The sequence below is a fragment of the Chroicocephalus ridibundus genome, chromosome 2 (assembly GCF_963924245.1).
Source record: "Chroicocephalus ridibundus chromosome 2, bChrRid1.1, whole genome shotgun sequence".
Taxonomy (NCBI): Eukaryota; Metazoa; Chordata; class Aves; order Charadriiformes; family Laridae; genus Chroicocephalus; species Chroicocephalus ridibundus.
Genome location: NC_086285.1, coordinates 3,225,084 through 3,248,647, shown reverse-complemented (window position 1 = coordinate 3,248,647; position 23,564 = coordinate 3,225,084). Strand labels below are relative to the sequence as shown.

Below are 23,564 nucleotides of genomic sequence, written 5' to 3'. Positions count from 1 at the left end.
TCTACCTTGCCCCCACCAATGTCAATGGGCTACTTGTGACGGACAACTGTCCACCCACGTGCCCGTGCCCACACTGGTGGAGCTGGTGACATGCAGTTCTCATCCTGACGTGTGGGCAAGTGTCACATGCTCTTACTACAGAGATGAGGAGCCAGCTCAAGGATTGAGCTGTCTTCAACTGGAACATCCAATCTGGGTTAGGAAAACGGTCTGGGTTTTCTGATGCCCACCAAGAAGCTCTCAGACATGATGATTTCTCTCACTGAGCCATGCAGATTTTTGAACCGGTCACCCCAAAACAATTTCAAAATTGTGGATAGATGTTGTCAAGATTCAGTTCTCCTGCTGCTACACGATCCTTCCCATAATCAAAACTGCAACACAGTTGCTGCAGCATGAGATAGCTACTTAACCTCAAAAAAACCCCAACCTGCTGTAGAAGAGGAGGATACCAAACACCTCCAGACAACTTTCTCAACGAGTGATTATTTGTATTCATAAGACAAGCCAATTTCTTTAATCTTATGCTTACCTTATTCTGCGCAGGTTTCTTAAGCTTGAATAACACCCACCTACCTAATTACAGAGACGCAGTTTTCTCACCCAGCCCCGTGCCATGCACTCGTCAGCCCTCGTGGCGAGCAGAGCTGGAAGTGTGCAGATATCCTCTCTCCTACGGAGGTGATCTCTTCCAGTCTAAACTGCACATGGGTTTTGCCCTCCCAGGCAAGGAAAACAATGGGCACCCAGACTGTGAATAACCTCCAGGTGGGGATTGGAGTCTCTCTGAAGAGAGACAGGGGCTGTGAGCAAGTGGGAGGAAGAGGCAGGTGCTGTGGGTTTTCATCCAGCTTCCATCTCTGTCTCTGGGTTTGTCTATGTTAACCCGTTTTAAGCCAAATGATAACGCTTTGACGAAGCACTCCCTTCCTCAGGCTATACATCATTACAGTATTTTTGCTTCTTCTCTTTCATGTTGTGAGGGTTTTCCAGAGCTTTGCCAACCTGATTGCAAGAAAACTTGCAATTCCAGCTAATACTTCTCATTCTTGCTGCTTTTGATTCACCCAATGCCTGTTTGCTCTTATGTCACCCCTGCCTTTGTATTTGGTGACTGGACATGATGTTATTCCTTAGGATTTTGCAATTTAAATGCTCCTGTAGTTCTGCTACAGGTTGTTAAAGAGCATCCATACCCCACGGCTATGGGTGTGTGCACTCAAGATGGTGGGAAAGACACATGGCTCCTTATCCAGCATATTAACTTGGGGGGGCGGGGGGACAAGGAAGGGTGATGACCTGTTCTGCCGACACGGTCTTCAGTGACTTTAGTGGGAGTGGAAGCCATTCACCAAGCTGCTGGAGGAACCCAGTACCTCAACGGTTTACTGACCGTGCACATCGCTTTCATCCCTGCCTATCTCACAGCAACAAAATCAAAGCTACACATCCTGCAGTCTCTTGGGACGGGAGCTGCTAAAGATTCCTCTCTTGCTGTTAAATGTAAGCTCCCTCGGTGGCAACACTGCTGCTGCCCTATGTAATGAGTGGGGGTAGATCATATGTGAAGTGCGGGGGGAGGGGGGGCGAAGACCAACCAGGAACCCTTAGGAAATATCTTTGAAAATCAGTTACTGAATAAATCGAGTAAAGTAAAAAATGTATTTTGGCCAACAGCAGAACATGGGGCCTGATTCTCCTCTTGGCGTGGTGTAAATCAGAATAACCTTTATCTAATTCAGTGGATGTGGCAGAAAAGTTAGGCCAGCATGATTAGGGGTGCATCTTGGTATAGAAGTATTTTTTTTTCCTACAAAACCTTACTTTTTCTAATGAGACATTTGTTATTTTGCATGAAACTGGTATCTTGGTGCACTGGCAGGCTCAGCCCCTGCTTCAGAAAACCTTAAAATCATAGAGATCAGACTTGGACCTCGCACCCTTCTGCCCAAAGGCAGGATCCACTCTGCCTTAACTATCCCTGACAGATGTTTGTCTAACCTGTTCTCGAAAACCTCCCAGGTCGGAGCTCCCACCCCTTCCCCAGGCAATCTATCCTCATGCTTCACTACCCTTACCGTTAGACCGCTCTTCCTAAAGTCTAACCCCAGTCCCCCGGCTGCGATTGAAGTTGACGTAGAGGAGAACTTGTCAAATTAACCTGGGCAAACCGAAGGAGGACATGGAAGTGCAAGGAAGAGGAGAAAATGAAGTAATGCTGTGGAGTTGTGTAGTGGATCTGTGGAAGAGCTGGGAATAGAGCTCAGGTCCCTTGACTCCATAACTTATGCCTGCGTAAGCAAGGGAGCCCTTTACCTTATTAATCCCACCGGGTACCTCGCCTTTCTCCTGGACTTTTTTTCTATGCTCCCTCCTCTCACTTCCTTCCATCTCTCGTGTTAATTACTCTTGCCTTTCAGCATCTCACATGTGCCCTCAGAGGGAGAGGCTGTTGCAACACACGCAATCTTCGACTGATTCATCCCTTAGCTTATACATGACTAACACTCATGCTATTTGTCTAACTATTTCGATTGATGAACATTTAATATGTAAAAATTTAATTAAAGTGTTATTCATAAAAAAATATCTGGGCCAATTTATTTTTTTTTTAAATACCCAAAGGGAATATTCCAATTAGGGACTAAATGCCAGAAAACACTGTCAGATTTTTTCCACCCATCTCTAATCAAAGCAGCAGGTTTTGATATTATAAAGAAAAAGCCACCAAACCCACAACAATATTTACAGGCACTCGCTCTGCAGGTGCAGAGATCAATCCTGAGAGAAGCTGAGAACTTCCAGCTCTCAGTGGAAACCAGTGGAAGTTACTCTGAGGAGAAGCCAACTATGTACTCAGAGCCAGCTCCTCACCTAGTGGATCCATGCTAATGCTCTGATTGGAGAATTTGCTGAATCTTTCTAATCAGCTTGGTCCTGCAACCTTTAATCATGCAAATGGCTCAGGTCTTCAGTGCAGTTCCAGACTTGCCAGCACAAGGCTTGCAGGACTGAGTAGGAAAGGGGAATTGGCATTTGTGCCGGCACAACAAAGTTTCTGACGGTTATGGGCCTGAAAAAGCATCTCTCCAAACAGATGCTTCTCCCAAGTTAGCTGGGAGGAGTGAAAACTCTTTGGCTTGCATAATACATGGCCCAACAAGTCTCTTAATGGACAACATCATGCGGGAGCTTAGTGGATATATTAGTATTTCCTGCTTCCAGATAGGCAGGGACTACTAAGGTGAAGGAGTTAGAAACCATGGCCCAAAACCCCCCAGCAAATATCTGAATTTGTATATGCTAAGAGGAACAACTTGGTTTGGGTCTTGGGAAAAGGCTGACGTCAAGTCACCCAGTCTTCAGTTTACAATCATCCAGACCTAATTCACAACCTTGGTCAGAAAGTCTGGTCTCCAGCAATTTCAGGTAACTGTGTAATAGTGGTTCAGTTCAAAAGTCTGCCCAGGACAACTCCCCACAACACGGCTGGGTGTGCTGTGCACAGTGTACAGCGGGTGGTATAACCGTGAGGACACAAGTGTCTTGCGTGACTTACAACCATGTGCCACACCAGTTGGTGCTGATGGTGACCGTTGTCCTCCCTACCCCTTCCCAGCCTCCTGCCATCCGCCACAAGCCACGAAAAGTTGTGCTTCCTAACATTGTCAGTGTTAATAAACTCAACACTTTCAGTATGAAACAACAAAACCTCCAGAAAAGCGATGACCAGTTTTGGTCACCAACATCCCAAACAGACACCTTCACCCCAAACCTTCAGCTGCTCCATGGCTGACATCTACCTACAGGTTTTTGAGGCATTTTCAAGGCTTTTCAAGACTTGTGAAAGTCTTGAAAGGCCTCCTTGTCATTCCAGTGCAAGCCCAAGGAAGCTGTAGAAATCTCAGAATTCTCCTCAAACTGGAGTGCCTGTTTCCTATCCACACCATGGAAGTCACAGCTGCCATGCCAAAAACGAGGCCAAGAGAAATGTTGTGCATCACATGTAAGGAGTGGTCCCCAAACTCTCTAGCAGGAGGCTGTGGATGAGTCATGGGATTTGTTCTTCTTGGAGATCTCCAGGCCCATTTAACCCAAGTCTTCATGTCAGGCATTTTTATAAGGTTGTTGCAAATGCTCAGTCATTTATGTCTTCAGCGGGGAGATAGTAGGGTACCTGAAGTATGTGTTGGTACGTGATTTACCTCCATGGAGCAATAGCCTTGCAGTCCACACGTAGGAGCTGTTAGATATGCTAATACGTGAACACAGGCCTCATCTTGAAATCTTAAGAGGGGATTAGAGCAGATGAGTCCTCATTTAGTTTTCCAGAACAGTGGCAAAGATAAATCTGGCTGCTCCTTTGCAGGGTGTTAAAGGGGGATTTCCTGGTGGGCGGGTCTCCTCTGTGGGGTATTATTGTATTGATGGTGGGGCGGGAAGGAATGGATTAAGCAACTGGCAATACGATACGGAGCCTTTGCATGTGGTGACAATGGATGTAAGCTGGGGAGGGTGGAAAGCTGTCAGTGGCCTATAGGAAATCAGGTTTGGTTCCTGGCTTATTCCTGGAGACCACACTGTTGCTCTTGAGCTGAGAATTACTCTTCAGAAATTCAGCCATGGCTCCCACGTTGGGTATGTCACCAGCGATCGGACACAGGGCTCAGGTGGTGTGGACACTACTGGACCTCCTGGTGCGGAAGGCAGTCAGCCAGTTGGAGCTGCTGAAGTTTGGTCACCCATACACTGCCCAATCCTATCCTACAGTGTAGCAATGCCAATGCTGGTAAGAAATGTTGTGTCCTGCCCATAAATCATACCTGGGCCTTGCCATCCACTTGGCTTCCTTGAATATGTGCAGGTTTTCTGCTATGTTTCTTGGCTATGGTGGAGATTTTGGTATGCTTTTCTTCTAACATGCATGGTTGGTGTTCTACTCTTAATAAATATAGGTGCTGTGGGAATCACCATTAACTTTTGGTGCTAATGTGGGGGATTGGTGGAAGCCTGCAGAGAGCTCAGGAACTGAAAGCAGAGCTGAGCAGAGCAGAGCTGAGCAAAGCAGAGCTGAGAATGGGTTTCCACTTCACCCCGGAGGTGTGGTCTCATTTAGAGAGGAGAGATTTTGGTGAGGAACTGCAGAGATTCTTCAAATTTCAGGGCCTGTGTTTGCCCTTATTTTAATACCAAGTGCAACATTCCAGTCTCTGAAGCTCAAAGTCCTGTTGAATAAATACATCTAACTTAAGAAGCAAAATGTCCACAATCTGCAGATTCCCACAGTCTCACAGGGCTGCTTAGAGATCAAGCACAGAAATGAAGAGCTCCCAGCTGGTAAGCCCACAAAGAACACGCATACTTCACACAGATTGGTTAACCTCAGTTGGCTAAGTCAGGTTAAAACAGTTTTTTAAGGCAAGGCAGTTTGTGTATGAGTTCAGGTATGTAGCTTAAGTTCAAATGGTTAGGGCAGGAGCAGTTCCCCAGCCGCTCCTGAATCCCATGTGGCTCTCCAAAGTTTTGCATATGGTTCTTTGCCCCAGCTATGGCATGTGGTTGGTGAGAAGTAGGGATATGTTGTGTGGGGGTTAGAAGCCCAATATTGCTGCGCTGTATTACTCTGGCATGTGGCTTGCTTGCCCAGGCCAGCACCAGAGGAGCCACCATCATCTTCTGAGGCAATCCTGGTACACCACTACCCTGGACTTACCACATGTGGCTTGTAGAGTGAAGAAAATCCACCATCCTGCACTGGGGTTCATCCCAAACTGTCTGACCCCAATCAGTGCCAAGATTAGCTCTTCTATTATTTTAAACCAGACTACCTGTTTCAGTTGCCCAGTTTGAATAAAGAATGCCTTTCTTCTGGCAGGGATGATGGAACCAAAGAAAGGTCTAAAACATCAGCAGGCATAAAATGGGATTAACAAACTAGCAGTCAGCCCCACAGCCTCTCAAATATCAGAAGACCCAGCCCTAGAAAGAAAAGCCCAATATACTTTCAGCTTCTGGTCAACCACATTAGTGGTAAACCCCATAAAATAGGCAAATACTTGTAGTTAATAGTTCAGAGTGCTTGACGCAGTGACCTCATTGAGTTGCAACATCGGTGACTACAGCTTCTTTTCTAGTGGAGCTGTAATGCTGATACATGTATTTTTAAATTACATCTACCCTATTCTGCAGACTTGGAATAACTATTATTTTGTAGCCAGTACTAGTGTATGAGGCTTGTGACACAGTTGTAATGGTGAGCATGGCCTTTTGAGCAGAGTATCATCCATTTATAAAGTATTTACATGAAAAGTCAGGTTAAACATGGAGATATATTTGGATACCTTAAAAAAAACCACACACACAAAACAAACACCTTTTTCACTTTCCTTGTCTGGTCTCTTTGAAAAAACACTAGCTTTATGTCAGGTTGATTTAAAGATTTCAGGGAAGTCACAATAACCTTAACTTGAATAATGAACAAAAGTATTAATGACTGATAGGGCAGGAATATTCTGAAGGTTAGCGGTTCACTTTGGTTGAAGTGAGGATGTTTGAGGGAGTTTTTAATTCTTATATTTGATTATTCCTATATATTGATTATTGGTGATTTGAAGCCATTGGACAAACATTGGAAATATGGAACTGAAAACCAAGATGGTGCTTTTCTACTGGATGAGAAGTTCAAAAACTTCAGTGCCCATCTGGCCTTTTTGAGAATGAAAACAAGAAGGCAAGACTCCATCGTCTTACTGAATGGAAGTATATCTTATGATAAGACATTTGTATCCACTTCAACTCTTTGCTGATCCGCAGGGATCGATGATATGGGGATGTGTTTGGACCAGGGTTATATTTAATAAAGCCATAAACAGGACTTTACAAAACTCATTATTATATTATTATATTAATAATGTAATTATTATCATAAGTCTTGCCTTCAGAAGCTCCCTAAGTCATCTCTGATGTGTCCAGGTGCAAGTGACATGTACATTAACTTTTGATTGGGAAGACACTGTGCTCAGGTGAGCTAAATACGGAGAATATTCTTCATTTCAGATGCTGGGCACAGATGATACTTCAATTGCAAATCTCACCAGAGTGCCGCTGTGCTGGACCCAGACTGAACATCTAACAGACTGGGCACGCTCCACGGAGTCCCTGTCTACATCTCTCAAGATACACCTATGTCTTCAAAATTCATCTATCAAGGAATCTATATCCAAAATGCAGTTAGGAAAGCAGACTGAAGATGTTGTATGAGCACAAACACCTTTCTCCACCAAACCCAACAGCACTAAACCACTTTTCGGCCTTTTGTTTCTTCTCTAAGAAGAATCCGGGCAATTTCCTGTTGAAGCATTTCATGACAGGATCCAGTGTTTATAACGGGGGAGAATGAGTCATGGATTTGGGGCTTATCTGTTGCAGCTCTCGTTTTACAGAGCTGTAAGGCTGCTTTATGAATTTAGAGGGGTCCTTAGGAGAGCACTGCTATTGCTTAGCTCTCGGTTAATCTGGATTTAGGCAGCCTGTCAGAATGAAGGAGTTTGGAGAGTATGTCATGCCTAAAGCAAGTAAGGAGGGCCAAAAAGTCAAATTACCATATTATGGGAATTTCTGTTTTGTTTCAATTTTCAGAGTTGAAAATCAAGTGGAAAGACATCACAATTTTTTGTTTGACAAGATAAAGTTATTCAACCTCAATAATATCAAAACACTCCAATATTCTATAGAATGTTAAAGGTACTGCAGTGTGTTTCTTTGACAGTTTAATGACTTTCTATTTTGACATAAGATCACATTCAAAATAAAAAGAAATAAAATGTGCTTTTTTGTTGTTTTTTTTTCCCCAAGAATTCAAATGAAACTATCTGAAATGTGCAAAACAAAACAAGAAACCCCTAACTGTGCATTTTTGCCTTGAAATTGAGAGGGTCCTACAAAACCTCTTCATTTTGATGCAACTGCCTTTTCTGATGGAAAACTGGCCCAGAAAATAAATAAATACATTTTGACGAGATATAATATCTCCCAGGCTGGATCCTGCATGCCTAGCCTAAGGGGTCTCCAACTTTTTTATGGCTCTGGGTGAACCGAAATATCTCCTTGTGCCCTCCCCACCCATTCGCACTCCCACAACCTCCCTGTGGCAACAGCTTCCCTGGGAAAGTAGCATTATTAGGAAAGGATAAACCATAATTATTAGCTATCATTTAATGTGATTTAGCACCTGGAAATAATGGAGAGGAAATTGTGCCAGATGCTTAGTCAACAAAGCGCAGCCTACCAGGAAGCTTTCCATGAAGCATTACTGTCCTGTCGATCAAACTTGAGAGCAACAGTCATAAGCAGGCCAATAAAACTATCTAAATTATGTTGCAAGAGCTGCAGGGTCCTACATGTGTCCTACTTTGGTATAATTCTCTTTGATGTATCCAGTTGTTTCTGTCGTGCATTCTGTGGGAAGCGGAGATGCAGTGGAAGGAGGACCTGCTCCACTGTCCCCATCACAGCCAGAAGCAGAGCCAGAACCAGAACCTGTCTTTTCTGCCTTGCTTCCTGTCACTGGTCCAGGCTGCATCTGGAGAAGTCAGCCAAATAACACGTACGCTTTGTAAACCATTTTTCTTCTCTAGGAAGGGTGAGATGAGTAAAGATGAAATAAAAAGTGAAAGACACTCTCCGTTCCTCCACCCACTCTTGAGTTCCACCTCAAACATGTGGATGGCTTTGTGTTTCCCAGGATGCGGTGGGCTCTCTGTCTTTCTGTCTGTGCTTTGCCATGAAGTTTTAGGTTCACCTACATCCAAAGCTCCAGAACCTCCCTGAGGTTCACGATGTCACTTTCTACTTCCTAAAAAAGCCTGCCCAAACTAAAACAAACCCACGAGAGTTTCCTTCAAGTCCTTCCCTAAAGCATATCCCTATTGTGATATATCTATAGCCCTCTTTTATGGGCCCATCTTACAGTGATCAGCTGTAGGAAATACTCTCCAAAAGCATTTCAGTAACCCATGGGATCACATTGAATGGTGAGCAGGAGACCGTACAACATATACTTCCCTGCTGAATGTCTTGGGGTCTTCACCACACAATTCTCATCTACCTTGGCTTCACCCATCTCATGCGGTTTTTCCAAAAAATGCCAATTCTGTACAGCACCCCTGCCTACCCTGGAGTGGTGGAAGTCCCTGCCTACTTCCTCCGGGTGTTGCCTCACATGAAGTTCTCTGATTCTGTGTCTTTGCTTCTCCCAAGACTTTGGAGGCCCCAAAAGTCTGCTTTCCTCTTACTCTTGATTTGTCCTCGCTGCTCAGTCTCAAATCAACTGTTCCCTAATCATTCCTATGAGCACATCATTCACTTGCGCAACAGAAATCCAAACAGTCATAACAATCCCTTGGAATCATTCTCTCTCCTGGTGGCTGACCTCTTCTTTGTGTTAATCTTCTGGATTTTTTCGATGATGAGTCCTTCCTTTGAAGGAGGTGCTCCCTGAAAAATGGGGCTGGGGGAGCAAGGAACAAGAGAAGCTGATCCATCAAGTGCATGCTTCCTCCTGCAGCAGACCTTAGCAGGGAGCATGCTAACCTATCTCCTGCCATTAAGTGCCTTGGCTTTCTGTCATGTCTGCCCTGCAGGAGACAGCCCCGTTCCCCTGCTGTGCAAGCCCATAGCACAGAAAGAAGCATACAGGGCATCTTTATATGCCCTGTTTTTCCTCTTGCTGCCCTGTCATGTCTGGTCAGGGAGGAATAGGAAGAAATTCTCTGTTTGTTATACAGGAATCCAATCAGATGATCCCACAGCCCCTTCTGGCCTTAAAATCCCTGCGTCTATTCAGCTCTGCCAGCTCGTAACACATCTCACAGGGAAGAAAAGCCACATTCATGGACTTGGATCCCTTTTTGTCAGAAGACTTTGCTTGTTTTGGCTGTTTGGTAGATAGAAGCGCTGGCAGACGCATGTCTAGCTCCTCAATTGACGAAAACCACCCTCGCGGACCTAAGGACAGTGCACCCCATTTCAGCACCCATCCCATAGCGGTGCTTAGGGGTGAAAACCATTGCGTTCCCCTTCCCCCCGGGCGCCTGGGTGAAGGCGAACAAGCCTCCATCATCCCCGTTTTCCTCCCTGGCTCCTGTCCAGCGCCGAGGGCCCATTTGGGGCCGGGATTCTCCCGGGACAAAGGGATGCTAATCAGCTCCCTCTACTGTTCCCTTTTGTCTAGGACTAGCTCCCACGCTTGGACTTGGCACTCTGGGATGCGGCAGAGGGAGCTCCTTGTTGCAACCAGCCTGAGCCCAGTTGGGGAATGCAATGTACCCAGCAGGGAAAGGGGAGGAAGGGGAGGGGAGGGGGAAGGAAATGAATCTATAACTCGGTGCAGCCCCGCTCCCTGCCAGCCCGTCGCATTGTGCACGTTGCCTGAGGCAGAAGTTTCCAGTGCCTCCCGCCGCCGGGAGAGACGCCACCACCGGTTTTGTAGCCACGGGCTGTCTTGTTCCTTCTCCCCTCCCTGATCCCCCATCTAATGTTTTAGTCGCCAGAAAAATCTCCATGTCAGGGTTGACAGATGAGGGTTGGTGCAGTGGGAGGTAGAGGGAGCACAGAAAGAAAAGAGGATCGGCTCCTGGCATTGCTGCCATTTCCTTTTCACCACAACCGCTCTCCTGGGTTTGCAGCCTGCGTCTGGGTGTTGGCTGTTTACAGCTGTTTACATGGGCTGTCTCATCTCCAGAGAACTGTACAGATGCGCCGGAGATCACTTTGCAGATGGAGAGGTGATGAGGTCGGGGCCTCTTGCTAAGAAGCCCGGGCGACGCTTGAGCCCACCAAACCCAGGCTGTGCGCAGCCTCCAGTTGATTCACCTGATTGCACTGGGAATGGAGAGACAAATGCAGCCAGATGTGATGCTAACCATATTCTTCTGGGTGCTACTGTACCAGAGGGCTGTCCAGTGCTTGCCCTTGAACACCCCTGAAGTCACAAGAGGCTGAAGTCACCCCTTCTGATGGTGCCCTGGCTGTACAGCAGCTCCAGCAGTAAGAGAAGGAGCTCCTCTACTACTTCATTGGTATCCTGCTCCTGAAGGCTGAAGGACTAACACGTTGGCAAGCTTCCTCAGCATCTCTGCTGCCCTTGCAACTTGCAGCTCTTGCCATGGCTCAGTAGAAGCTGCTAATCTTCCAGTACTGATGTGGGCTACAAATCAGAGATGTGGCTACAGCTCACCTAGACCTCCCCAAGCTGCATTTCTTCCCTGCTGCTGCCGCCTGTACTGAGCTAGCTAGGTAACAGCCAGTTCAGAAATGCTGTAACCATTAATGTGGACCGTTCTGTACCTGTGGGCTGGAACATGGACTCAGGCAATGCAGTGATATGCTGGCACTTATGCCTGTCTCATCCCCTACAGTAATCCCCAGCTCCAAGCTCCATTTACACTGACACTAAACACAACTGATGCTTCTGTCTCAAGCCAGGATCTGCCAGTCTTTTTCTCAGCAGCCTTGGCAAATCTCTGGCCTGCAGTATTTATGCATCTTGACGGCTGAGTGGAGCTTGCATAGTCACATTTTCAATCCTGATCCTTCCAGTTTCCTTCCCCATAGTTACAGGGTAGAGTTTGTAGATCTCCGTTGTTGATACCAGGGCAGCTGCCCAAATTGCCATTAGCAGAGAGGTAGACAGGGTGTGGTTGGAAATCAGATCCTCTTGGGAAGAGTTTCATGAGAGAGCAGAGTACCTCCTACATGTAACTAACCTCCTGGATGGATCAGTATCTTGTGGCTTTCTGCTCATGCCTTACTTTATTGCAGAAGCGAAGAAGTCTGATCTAGAGCAGGGAAAGGGGGGGAAGCATTTGGCACTGAGACAACTGAGATGCCAGAAAGCCATCAGGAAAATATTATGAGGTCTGCTAAAAGTATTACTTTTAAATCATGCAAGATATTATGAAATGGGATTATGCCTGAAATAGCAAAGGACTGACTGTATTCCGTGGTCCAGGAGATCCTTTCCAGTGCCACGTTCTTGCATTAGTAAAATGGCCTCTCCAACAGAGGCTGGATGTCAGAACTGCTTTCTAACAGGAGAAAGACAGGAGGTGGGAACTATTTGCCCCCAAACTGGGCCTCTAAGAAATACACATGGAAGTCTGAGCCTGTAGCCCTAGGCTCCCTCTATAGTCAATGGAGAGAAATAAACATCTTGGTATGATTCATGTTATCCTGAGATAGGTGTCTAAGATAGGTCAGATGAATTGCTCTCTGGAGATGCCGATTGCTCTCCAGTGACTACAAAGGGAGCCTGGGGTGACTAGCTCAGACTTTGACATCTAACTCTGGGAGATGAGATCAGCCCTATCAGAGAGCCTGTGGAGCGATCTTGTTACGACACAGCAAGAAAAAAACACTGAGAAGACTTGTGTCTCCCAGGTATTATAACTGAATTTAAAAGCCTTGTTCCGTTCTTGCTAAACCTGGGGAAAAACTTCCATGGATTTTGCTAGACACAAGATGAGCTTTCTCATCCACAGTAGTAGCAGGGACAAAAAGAGTCAATCCATGAACACAGCTATGTTTTGGCTTTCTTGAGAGAGGTGAGACATGAGACTTATCCCCAAAGATGTAGAGTCTAAAATAAGCCTAGCTGCAAAGGTAACAGTGCCCAGCATGCCATATGAAATGGGATGTGACTTGAATCCCACCTCTCATGAGCTAGACAAATGCCTGCTCTGCCATTCATGTGGTCCCTGGAAGCAAGTGTCTTCTCATCAAGAGTCAGTCTCCCTGGATTCCCTCAGTGATTGATGGAGAGATGTAGAAACTTCAGGGTGTGAGTAACTTAATCCTAACTGTCTACAATACATCAGATGAATCATGGCCCAGAGGACCCCAGAATCAGATGGAACTCCCTTGACCTGTCTTGCTGTCTGATATAATGGACCCAAACTTCTGCTGACCCACTGTTTTTCTGCAGACCTAATTTTTAACTTTTTGTAAAGTGTAAGTGGCAAAGAAAGTGCTCTGTTCTGGAAGAGTTATTCTGAATCTAGCAAAGGAAAATACAGTGACTGGCTGTCAACACCAGAGGAATGTTGCATTAGAAATAAGGAGATTTGTAAAAGGGGAGGTAGATAGACTATCTATCCCTTGGCAGCTCTTGGCAAGATGTCCTTTGGGAAGGATGTCATAGACAAATCCAGATTTTTGTTTCATTCCAGAAGTCTTGAGGTGAGATTCTCCATTCTGCATCACACAGGGATAATCCGACAGTCCTGGCAACCTATAAAAAGTGTGTGCTTTACTGCAGGAAGGAAAGAGGCATTTGAGATCCAGAGATCTCCTGTCTCTTCCAATATAGCACTATTATTGCTGCCCCTTTTCATTGCCAGGTGGTCTTCAAAAGATTACTTAGTATAATTTTCTGAAGGACACATTGTCATGTCTATGGGACAGTGTCATCTTCAGGAATATCATGAGTGAAGATAATAGTAATTCTTCATGGTCTCCCTGGGTAAGATGACAAGGGGATCTCATCCCATCCCACCTTGGCTTGAGTTGGAAGTGCTGGAAGACATGACATCTACCCAGTTTAAGAATGAAGCAATAAGGTGGTCTTGAATACTCTGTATTTCATTCTATGCTCATCCTGGTAACTGCACAGACAGGAGCTGTATCAAAAAGAATATTTCTTTGCTGGACAGGAACGGCCTTAAACCAGAGGGACTTGAACAGTGGGTCACTCCACCACTTTCGTGGCCCTCATCATTTGCCTTCCAGCAGGGGTGACGGCCAACAATTATTTCCGGAATGAATTTATGCCTTGGAGCCTCTGCATCACCCATTAGGCTCTCATTTGTCCAGTGGGGAATTTGATATATGTCCTCAGAGGGCACATCCGACGGGTGCAGACACTTGACAAAGCAACGGGACGCACGCGCACCCGCCCCGGCTCGTTCAAACCCCCTCACACGCCAGCAAACGCCCCGATGTACAAAAAGGGACGGTGTGGCTTCCCAAGGTTGCACGAGTGTTAAACTCTAATAAACAAGCCCCGTCGGCAAAAGCTGAAAGAATCTGAGCCCTCCCCAACAAAGCATTTAATCCAGTTTGGCGTAACCTTTGACATTATTAGGGATCGCAGTGACCCTAATCCAATCAGATTGATTAACTAAAGCGGAGACCCCATAAGCTGACCCCCCTCTGGCCTCTGCTATTTAGTCCTGACCAAACAGTGGGAGAGTCGTGCCGTATTTACACCACAATGGGTCCGCGCTGAGAACCTGTTTCATTACAGAGCGACTTAAACTCCCATTACTCCATCAATGTATCATTCTTCAATAGTTCATTAAAAGCTGCTCCTCCACAATAACTATTAACCATTTCTCAGTCCAGCTGGCAGGTTTAAAGCCCCAGCCAGTCTTTAGCAGAAGGAGGTGGGAGTGAGTGAAAGAAATAGATAGACAAGGGCTCCCTTTTTAAATTTAAACGAACTGGGGGCTTAAATAGTTTGAGGTAATTTACTTTTATTGAATGGGGGGAGGAGAGGGAGGAAACTTTTATTTTGACTTAATTATGTGCTGAGGTCTGTTAAAGAGACAGGGCCATGATAAGCTTTTATTGTATTGCTTCTCTTGAGATCAGTTCATATTTCTGCCCAGAGGAGTTTCAAAGAGAGTTTGCACGGCATTGAGAGACTAGAAAATGCACCCCAACTTAAAAATTAACAGTGTCTTCAGTCCGTAAATATTAAAGTAGGGTGAAAAACATAATTCCCAGTAAACGTCATTTAATTTTGAGAGGAAAACGCCTCTTAGGTTGCACAGTTCACTTTTTGTTGCCGGTGATGGCATGTCCCTCTACTACATCCTCCAAAATTTTATCCTATATATTTTTAAAGGCAACTCAAAAACCTTCTGCCGTCTTTGGGAAATTGAAAGATACAGCAACCGCCTTACAGACTGCCAAACCTCTCAGGTAAGCGGCTGGACATGAGCTGTGGCTAAGACGATCACTTAAGGTCATGTGGCTACAGACATGTTCTGCTCCACAGCTTCACAAAATATAGGTGAAGAAACAAATGAGAGCAAATTTTTTTCCCTTAGAAATTACTCCATTAGAAAAGTTCAAGTGAGCGGTTCTTCCTGCTGTCCAGTAGTTGATATGTGAACTTCTGGGAGACTAGAAATCATATGAACTGTAGTCCCTTATATATCTGATAGACTGACAGATAGGTACATTCAGGTAAAGAGTCCAGGTTCACTTCTTTTCCTATGTAGGCATCCTGTTCTTTGCATTTCAAATAGTTTAGGATACCCAAGTCAACTATTTCCTAGTGTTTTGCAAGAAAGACCCAAGAGTGGCACCTATCTGAATGTTTGTCCATGGAGCTGCACAGCTGCTCATAGGCTCCCAAGACCACAAAGGAGGAGAAAAACCCTCTTCCAATAGCCCCATAGGAATTTCAACTCCTGCTAATGCCTGAGTCATTCCCCATGCAGGTAGTACAGCACAGTGAGGAAGGTGACTCTGTTGTCTTTGAACAGGGAACTTTAATTCCACAGCCAAGGACAGGCAAAACTGAGTAACTGAATAGCTGGATGGGATTGGGGACTTCTGCTCTTTGTATGTCCTGAGTGACATATGAAGAGCTACAGCAAGTTATGGCCAAGCCTCCAAGTATCATCTCCAAATAGTAGCAAGTTTGGATCCCCTGAACATCACCGTTCCTTTGTAGCTGGGCTCATGAATACCGTGAACACCATTGCTGTTTAATATGTGATTCATTTTCCCTGGCTATGAAAACGTTAAAAAAGGAATATACATAAATACAGTCATATAGCTAAAACAGGTGGGATTTCCTTCCACAAACAGGTTGATGGGGAAAAAGAGTCTAGTTTCAGATGAGATATTGGAATATGTCTCTTAACAGGACCAGAGTCTGGTGACAGTTTGGCACCGCTGAATCACAGCTCAAGCCTAGCTCTGAATTAGCAATGAGAGGCCAAAGCAGCAAGGGCAGCCCAGACAGTGAGGCGGCCTCAGTGAGATTTGGGCCTAGAAAGTATTTCCTGAAGGCATTAAAATCGGTCTTTTTCAACGAAAGAATTGCAGATAGTTGTGTAAGGCAAAAGGGAGCTGCTTTAGCAACTACGCTGGTTTGTGCTGAGGGAGGATGGGGTCCCTATTGACTCAAATGGGAATCTAAAGTTAGATCTCGGGTGACTTAAAATCAAGCTGCAAAGTGGAGTTCTACTTTCTTTCTTTCTTTCTCTCTTTTTCTCCTTCTCTCTTTCTGGGTAGGAGCTCAAATATGTTCCTACCCTGGGGGATCTGCCGCACAAGAATGTGACTGAGCTGTTTTTTTTCTCCCCCCTCCTGCTGTAGGTGAAGCAAAACTGAAGGGTGGTTTGATTCTCCCTCAAGGAACAACATTCTTCAGTTATGAAATCGTCCCAGCCTTCTTCCCCTGCCTGAGCCCGGCTACCGAAAGCCTGCAGTCTCAAGCAGGGACAGACCCTTCATGTCGACAATGTTGTGAGATAAGAGTGTTTGCGAGCTTGTAGGATTGGGGTTCCTTCGGTCAGCAAGGAGGTGAGGATCGCTTTCCTCAGGCACAGGGTACAATTGCTACAGGAGGTGTAGAACGTCTAACCCGGGACCATCTGGGAGCACAAGGTGCTCCATGTGTCCTTGAGGACATCCAGCCTTGGTTATTAAGACATTGGGTTATCTGGTTCACTTACTGCCTGCACCCAGTGAATGACCTTGGGGAAGTCACGCCGGGTTTATGTGTATGGGAAAAATATTCACTTTGGCTGTGCTGGCCTGATTCAATCCAAGGGAGATGTACCCAAAACGGGTGTTTTAATCACATGCAAAATATTGTGGTATGACACTTCGATATGGGGTTAAGTGCACCACACTGCAGATCTTACAGGCATAATTATTTTGGGATGATCTCTCACCAGTAAACCCAAATAGTGAGACACCAGCATTAATATGGTGCCCCAGCTCTCCAGCTCTAATGGGATAACCCCACCAGCTGAAACCACTCATTCTCCTGCTGGGTGCATGTAAAATGCCTCTTCTGGCTGGTGGAGGCCCTGCCATGATACAAATCAAGGCTTTGCTCTCTCTTGGCTCCCCTATTTTTCAAAATTCCCTCAAAACTAAATACCCAAGTCTCTTCTGAGTAATGCAGCCAGGGAAAACCAAACAAAACCCCTATCTCCGGATGGCAAGCACTGGGAGAACGCAAGAATGTGGCCCAGAATGGGTGTAGTTCAGCTACATACACCAACTCAGGAGATTCCCTGAAACTATCCCAGGTGCTCCCTCCTCTATCATACGATGTCAAGCCGTGCTACTCAGCCATTCCAGACAAAGTTATTCCAACCCTCAGACTGTCAGGAACCTGTAACTGTTACTCTTTTGCAAAACTGAAAAAGAAAGAAAGAAAGGAAGGGAAGGAAGGGAGGAAGGGAGGGAGGAAGGGAGGAAGGGAGGAAGGAAGGAAGGGAGGAAGGAAGGAAGGAAGGAAGGAAGGAAGGAAGGAAGGAAGGAAGGAAGGAAGGAAGGAAGGAAGGAAGGAAGGAAGGAAGGAAGGAAGGAAGGAAGGAAGGAAGGTTTTCCAAGCCTCTTCTGTTGGTGATCTCCTCAGAGAACGCAGACATATTCTCCAGAGAATATTCTCCTCAGAGAAAGCAGCCATATTCGAAGCAGCTACCAGGCTGGTGAGGGGTCTGGAGACCAGGTCATATGAGGAGAGGCTGAGGGAGCTGGGCATGTTTAGCTTGGAGAAGAGGAGGCTGAGGGGAGACCTCATTGCCCTCTACAACTACCTGAAAGGAGATTGTAAAGAGGTGGGTGTTGGCCTCTTCTCCCAGGTTAACAATGACAGAACCAGAGGAAATGGTCTGAAGTTGCAGCAGGGGAGGTTTAGATTAGCCATTAGGAAGAATGACTTTACTGAAAGAGTGGTCAGGCACTTGAACAGCCTGCCCAGGGAAGTGGTTGAGTCACCATCCCTAGAGGTATTTAAGAAACGTCTAGATGTGGCACTTCAGGGCATGCTGTAGTGGCAGAGATTGCAGGTTGTTTGGTTGGACTCAATGATCTCAAAGGTCCTTTCCAACCATGAAGATTCTATGATTCTATCATTCTATGATTCTATATTCCTGCACAGCTCTGCAGAGGGCATATGGACTTACCATCTGGGCAGGAATTGAATGCAACATGAGTTTGCCTCTTGGATGAACCCCCTTGTGTTAAAGGGAAAGGCAGAGCTTGATCCAGACTTGCTGAGACCAGCAGGAGCAGGCTGGACTTTAAAAGGGAACACGGGCAAAGAAGGATAAAACAGTTCTTATAGGCTAAAATAGGCTCCTGCCAACTTATAGGGAAAAAGACCAGATACTCAGAGTTAGCCAAGTGCTTAAATCCCACTGCATTCAACAACTTAAGGCAAAACATTTCTAAGAGCTCCCACTTATATCAACGGGTGCATTAGCACCCTGTCTTAATTTGCCACGTTCATAACCAATGAAAGCAGAACCATTAATTGATGGTGATTTCCTCAGGCCTTTGAACTTGATTGTATGCCATTATGGTACCAAAACTGATGTTATCTGATAAGTCCAATCCCTAGGAACCATCCCCAGCAGCCCCTCATTTCCCCTTTGCAATTATTGAGAGAACTGTAAATGTGGCATGAAATGCCATGGCATCAGAAAAGGAGCCAGACATCCAGCTTGACCACTGAAAACACAACAATTCTTCCAAGGGATATAGGATGATAGGATAATTCATGTTGAAAGGGACCCTGGGAGGTCTCTAGTCCAACTGCCTGCTCCAAGCAGGGTCAGAGATGACCCCACTCCCTGCCCACTGCCAAATGGGGCACTTCCCAGTTCTCTGGGTCACCTATACAATACCAATAGAGGTTAGAGGTAGAAATAGTTGTTACCTGTGACTGGATGTTGGCTGTACAATGGAGATGGTGGGTAACCACCCTCCTTACATTGAGGAGGCACAGATTTCCTTGCTATCCCTATGACAAGGCTTAATTATCTTCTTGTCTCTACAAAAGACCTTCTGGGTCAGGTTGGAACTGCTTGGATGAGGTCCTGGGCCAACAAAATTTTCCCTGCCTTTGTCAAGCTCAAGTCCTGTCTCTGGCAGTCCATTTCACATGGCACTTTATCACAAGCAAATGAGTTCACAGTAGGTTTCTCAAGATCTCTGCCACTACTCCACCATGGATGTTGTTGTTGCCAAACCTGTAGCACTGCACTCACCTTTATCTAGCACGGGCCCAAAGATTGCTAAGCTGTCATTGACGGTCGTGCAGTTCCACCTTCTCCCTCGAAATTGGTGTTGGCATTCCTGGATCCCAATCTTTACTCCTTCTGCCACACTGGGCATGATCTCCACATAGTTCCGACAGAAACGTAGCTGCTTGGGTACCAGTCCTGGGATGCTCCCACAGAGGATGGGCTGAGTCCCCAGGGAGGAATACTGGTGACCAATTGCCAAGGACCTGGAAAAAAACACACAAGGAAAAAGAGATGCTGTCAAGCTGGCTTTCACCTTTGTACTTGGTTTACAAGAATAGGGATGGAAAATCAACATCTTCAGTTCCTCTGCATTCTTCTCTCCAGAAAACATTCTTTCCACTCTCATCCCTCCTCAAAACAATATAATCTCTCTCCTGAAGTTCCTTACAGGCCCAACAAGGCAAGCAACTCTACCTTTAATGTCTTCCTTCCCTTTTCTTCATCCTCTCAAGCCTTAACCCACCATTGTGCTGCTTCTTCCCAAAAATGCTCAGCTCATACAACTAGTTTACTTTGCAAACAGAGAGTCAAAGCCATGGGTTTTTTTTATTTGAAAGCCAAGCACACCTGTACAAGAGCAAGTAGGTTTTATAGGAAATTTTCGCAGCTGAGGAAGTCCAGGTATTAGGAAGTCAAAAGCACTTTCAGAGTTACACAAAGTAATAACCCTAACATTAGAAGAAACCATGCTCCAAGTCTTTAGAAGGGGAACAACAAAGGTTGACAACCATCATACAATTCAGCATTGTGCCTTATATATTTGAACCTTACCAGGTAACTTCTGTGCACTGAAACTGACCCTCAAGACTCAAGCATTTTGGACCTTGAGAACCTAAAAAACCCAAGTCTGAGCTAAACGTTGCCGGAGTACAACATAAACTCACTACTCTGTGGTGCTTTCATAAGCAGTTACTTTTCCTGTGCTGTAGAGGAAAGGGGATGGAGTTATAACCCTGCTGGATTAGAAAAAAAACAGGGGAAAAACTCTCATACGGCTTAATATAGGACCAATATCAATGCTATTCTTGTATGAACAGTGGTACTCATGTTCCTAGAAACATTCATGCATAGATGCATAAAAATTTGGAGCCATGGCTGGCATATTTGTAACCTCCTTGCAAGTATGATCCAGAAAAGACTTTTACTGTTTAGCAAACCATTTCCACACCTGCTTAATCCAAGCATGTGCTTTGCAAAGCTTAATACTGGGGCTTTCTAATCTGGTTGAAATGTTCTAAAAATAAATTATTAAAATGGCTGCCAGCATCCTTCTGAATATTACTTTAGCACATTTTCACTTTACTTTCACACCGGTTTAAATTTGAGAATTTTCAAAAGTGGGGTTTATTTTCACAAAACAATGCCAGGTTTTCTGTACTGTCACACGGACCTGGAGAGCCTGCTTTGACCATCAATCTATAAATTTCTTTGGTTAAAGAGAGGAGAGTGAAATTAAATAAACAAACAAACAAACAAACAAAAACCAAACCACCAAGAAAACTTGAGTGCAAATTCTATGCTCAGCCAAATGGAAGTCTGTTGAAAGGAGTGTCCATGAACCATTATGTTGGTTGAAGCCTTAGAGACAAAAAGTCAGCTATGTAGAGAGATCAGCAGATACGTAGCTAATTAGATAGATTGTTAAAGTGATTTTACTGGTGCTTCTAATAATAACCTTGATTACTAAAACTGAAGGGATTTTTAGAGTATAATTTCCTTTTCTTCTAATTAAATCTCTTGATTGGCTTTTCTTCTCAGAATTAATGACAAACAGAAACCTGCCTGGGCAGTGTGTATTTCTGTTTACATTCGTTTTTGCTATGTGGTTTTCATTTGGGAACAGCCTGGTGTGTTTGAGTTATCAACAGGGCAGTCAGGGAATCTGACTTCACTCTCTATTGCTCTGACAAAAAAAGAAGTACAAGAATTCTATCATTGCTGGAGATCACAAGAAAATTAGCTTGACTTTAGCACTTCTCTAGGCTAGGATAAAAAATATTTTAAAATGTCTGTCCTTTTTCTGGGAGAAAGGTACTTGCAATCAGTTAGATCCCTTCCTGGTGGGTACCTGATCAAGGTGGGACAGAAGTGAAAAGGAGATGGACATTCAGATGGTCAGGTACATGAAGATTTTAGTCTGAATTCAGTGGCTTTACAAATCAGTCCTTTCCATGTAGGTGAGACATAGAACATCAATTTCTGGATCCCAAATGGTTCTAGGTGCTAGACAAGTCTAGCACGAAGATAATGAGTTCAGCCAAGACAGTGCCAAGACAGCGAACTTTAGATGGGCAAGGCAGAAGGTACCTGGGAAAGCAAAAGGGCTTCAGCTGATTTCCTAAACTTAGGTGTGTCTTTCCACCTCAGCTGCACCTTTGGAAGAAGACTGATCTCACCTGATATTAGAGGAGAAGTCATGCTACCCTAGGGACGGAGAATGAGACAAGTAGCATGAATTGCCCTCCACAAGTTCCTCTCTCCTTCCACTGAATTCAAAGAGGGTGGCAGGCAGCTGCCGTTGACTAGGAATCATGTTCATCTCACCTACCTTTTGATGTCTGCAACATGGACATCTCCAGCTGATCTATTCACCCCAGCTTGCTTTTGTAATCAGCCAGTGGAGAGAAACAGGCACTTCTAGGGCACAATTCATCTGCCCCATTTTAGACGTCTGCTTTGGGATGAGGTGAATCATGGCGTTGCCTCCATTGACTGCATTGGCTAGACTATCAAGAGAGCCTGGGTGACTGGTTGAGTGTGATATGTCTGCACCTGTAAGTGTCCAGATGAATCATGCCATGATACCGACAAATTGGGATGGCTAAATTCCTTGGAAAAATCCCACCCAGGAAAGCTAGGTGCTGTGTTGAAGTCCATGAAAAGAGCTCAGCTGTAGGAAGGAGGCAAGTTCCTGCAGGAGCTTTCAGAAACCCACAGGAACCCACACGAGAAGACGAAGGAAAAGACCCAGTTAACTTGTTTTCCCTATCTAAGTGGCTTGATGTGGGTTTTCTTGAGCTTTAGATTAATTTGGGGAGCAACTAGTGGCAGAAAAGCACCAGTGAAATGGAGCCCATGCCAAGCCAAAGAGTGTTTTCACTTTGACTGCACTGTGTACATTTCTGTTTCATTGATAAGTTATAGACAAAACACTATATCACAGTTTCTGGACTAAAGGCACCTTCTAAAACACTGTTTCAGGCTTCAGAGGACCTGAGTGTGTTGCCTCCACGGCCTTGTTGGGAATGCGGAGTCTTAGGGTACCACATCCCCAAATCTCAGCTCATTCAGCCTCCTGAGGACTGGGAGCTAGGAGATATTCATAGATGCCAACTTTATGCTCGGGAGCTACATGGTTCTATCCCTGTAAACAATAGGGAGAGATAGATGCCTTCATGGAAGCCTCCAGAAAAGAGCGCTAACTTAGTTTCTCTGATTCATCCCTCAGAAAATAGTTCAGCCACTGACTATACAGGGAGTACAGGATGCGGACACTTTCCAGTGTCTAAAGTTAACTTTGGTGGAAACATCGGTAGAGCTTGTTCCCACATTAACTAGGGTCACCAGCATCCTTCCCAAAGCTTTCAAAAGTGCCCCATCCAGTTCCCACCAAAACCAATGTATCCACTGAGAGAGAAACAACCTGCTGTAAGCTCCATCCATCATGTTGTGAAGCTAGGAGGACTTTCTTGAGCTATTTCAATAGGACCTGGATGAAGCTTTAGGATTCTAGTCTCATAAGCTTTAATTTATGCGAACAGGCAAACTCATGCCTGTCTCTTTTTTTTTTTTGGTGGTTACTACAGTGGTAGAGTGAAAACATCAGTCATAGGAAGAAGAGTTTATAGGTTAGTGCCCTCAACTATTCGTTTCCGTTGCTGGGAAGATCATCTCAGATAACAAAAAAATAAAAACATGGAGAAATACTTTTAATTGCTTTTCACACTGCTCCCTTCTCAATACAGCAGGGAAACAGTCACACCTTGCTTTGATCTGTGTTACAGTCTGGAAAGTTTAATCTGCAAAAGACAATCTCCAGCAAGAGCCTTGTTCTCAAGGCGTCATCAGGCACTGAGACAGTGTAATGCAAATTTGGCGTTTCATGGAGGAGTGTGTATTCACTTGACTTTCAGCTGAAGATACAAGGTGGAATCTCAAAACATCTCTCCATGAAGAGTGCCTCTGCTGTTAAACAGCTAAGCAGAGTCCTCTTCCTAGCTC

At 45.1% G+C, this 23,564-nt stretch overlaps 1 protein-coding gene across 1 annotated transcript in view; it reads right to left on the bottom strand.

The window, feature by feature from the left end:
• The window catches only part of WNT3A (Wnt family member 3A), an 87,611-nt gene that overhangs the window by 17,787 nt on the left and 46,260 nt on the right, over positions 1 to 23,564 (bottom strand). Inside the window, exon 2 of the mRNA XM_063323842.1 lies at positions 19,305 to 19,546. Coding sequence (XP_063179912.1) covers positions 19,305 to 19,546 — 242 coding nt within the window. The remainder of the gene's footprint in view (positions 1 to 19,304; positions 19,547 to 23,564) is intronic.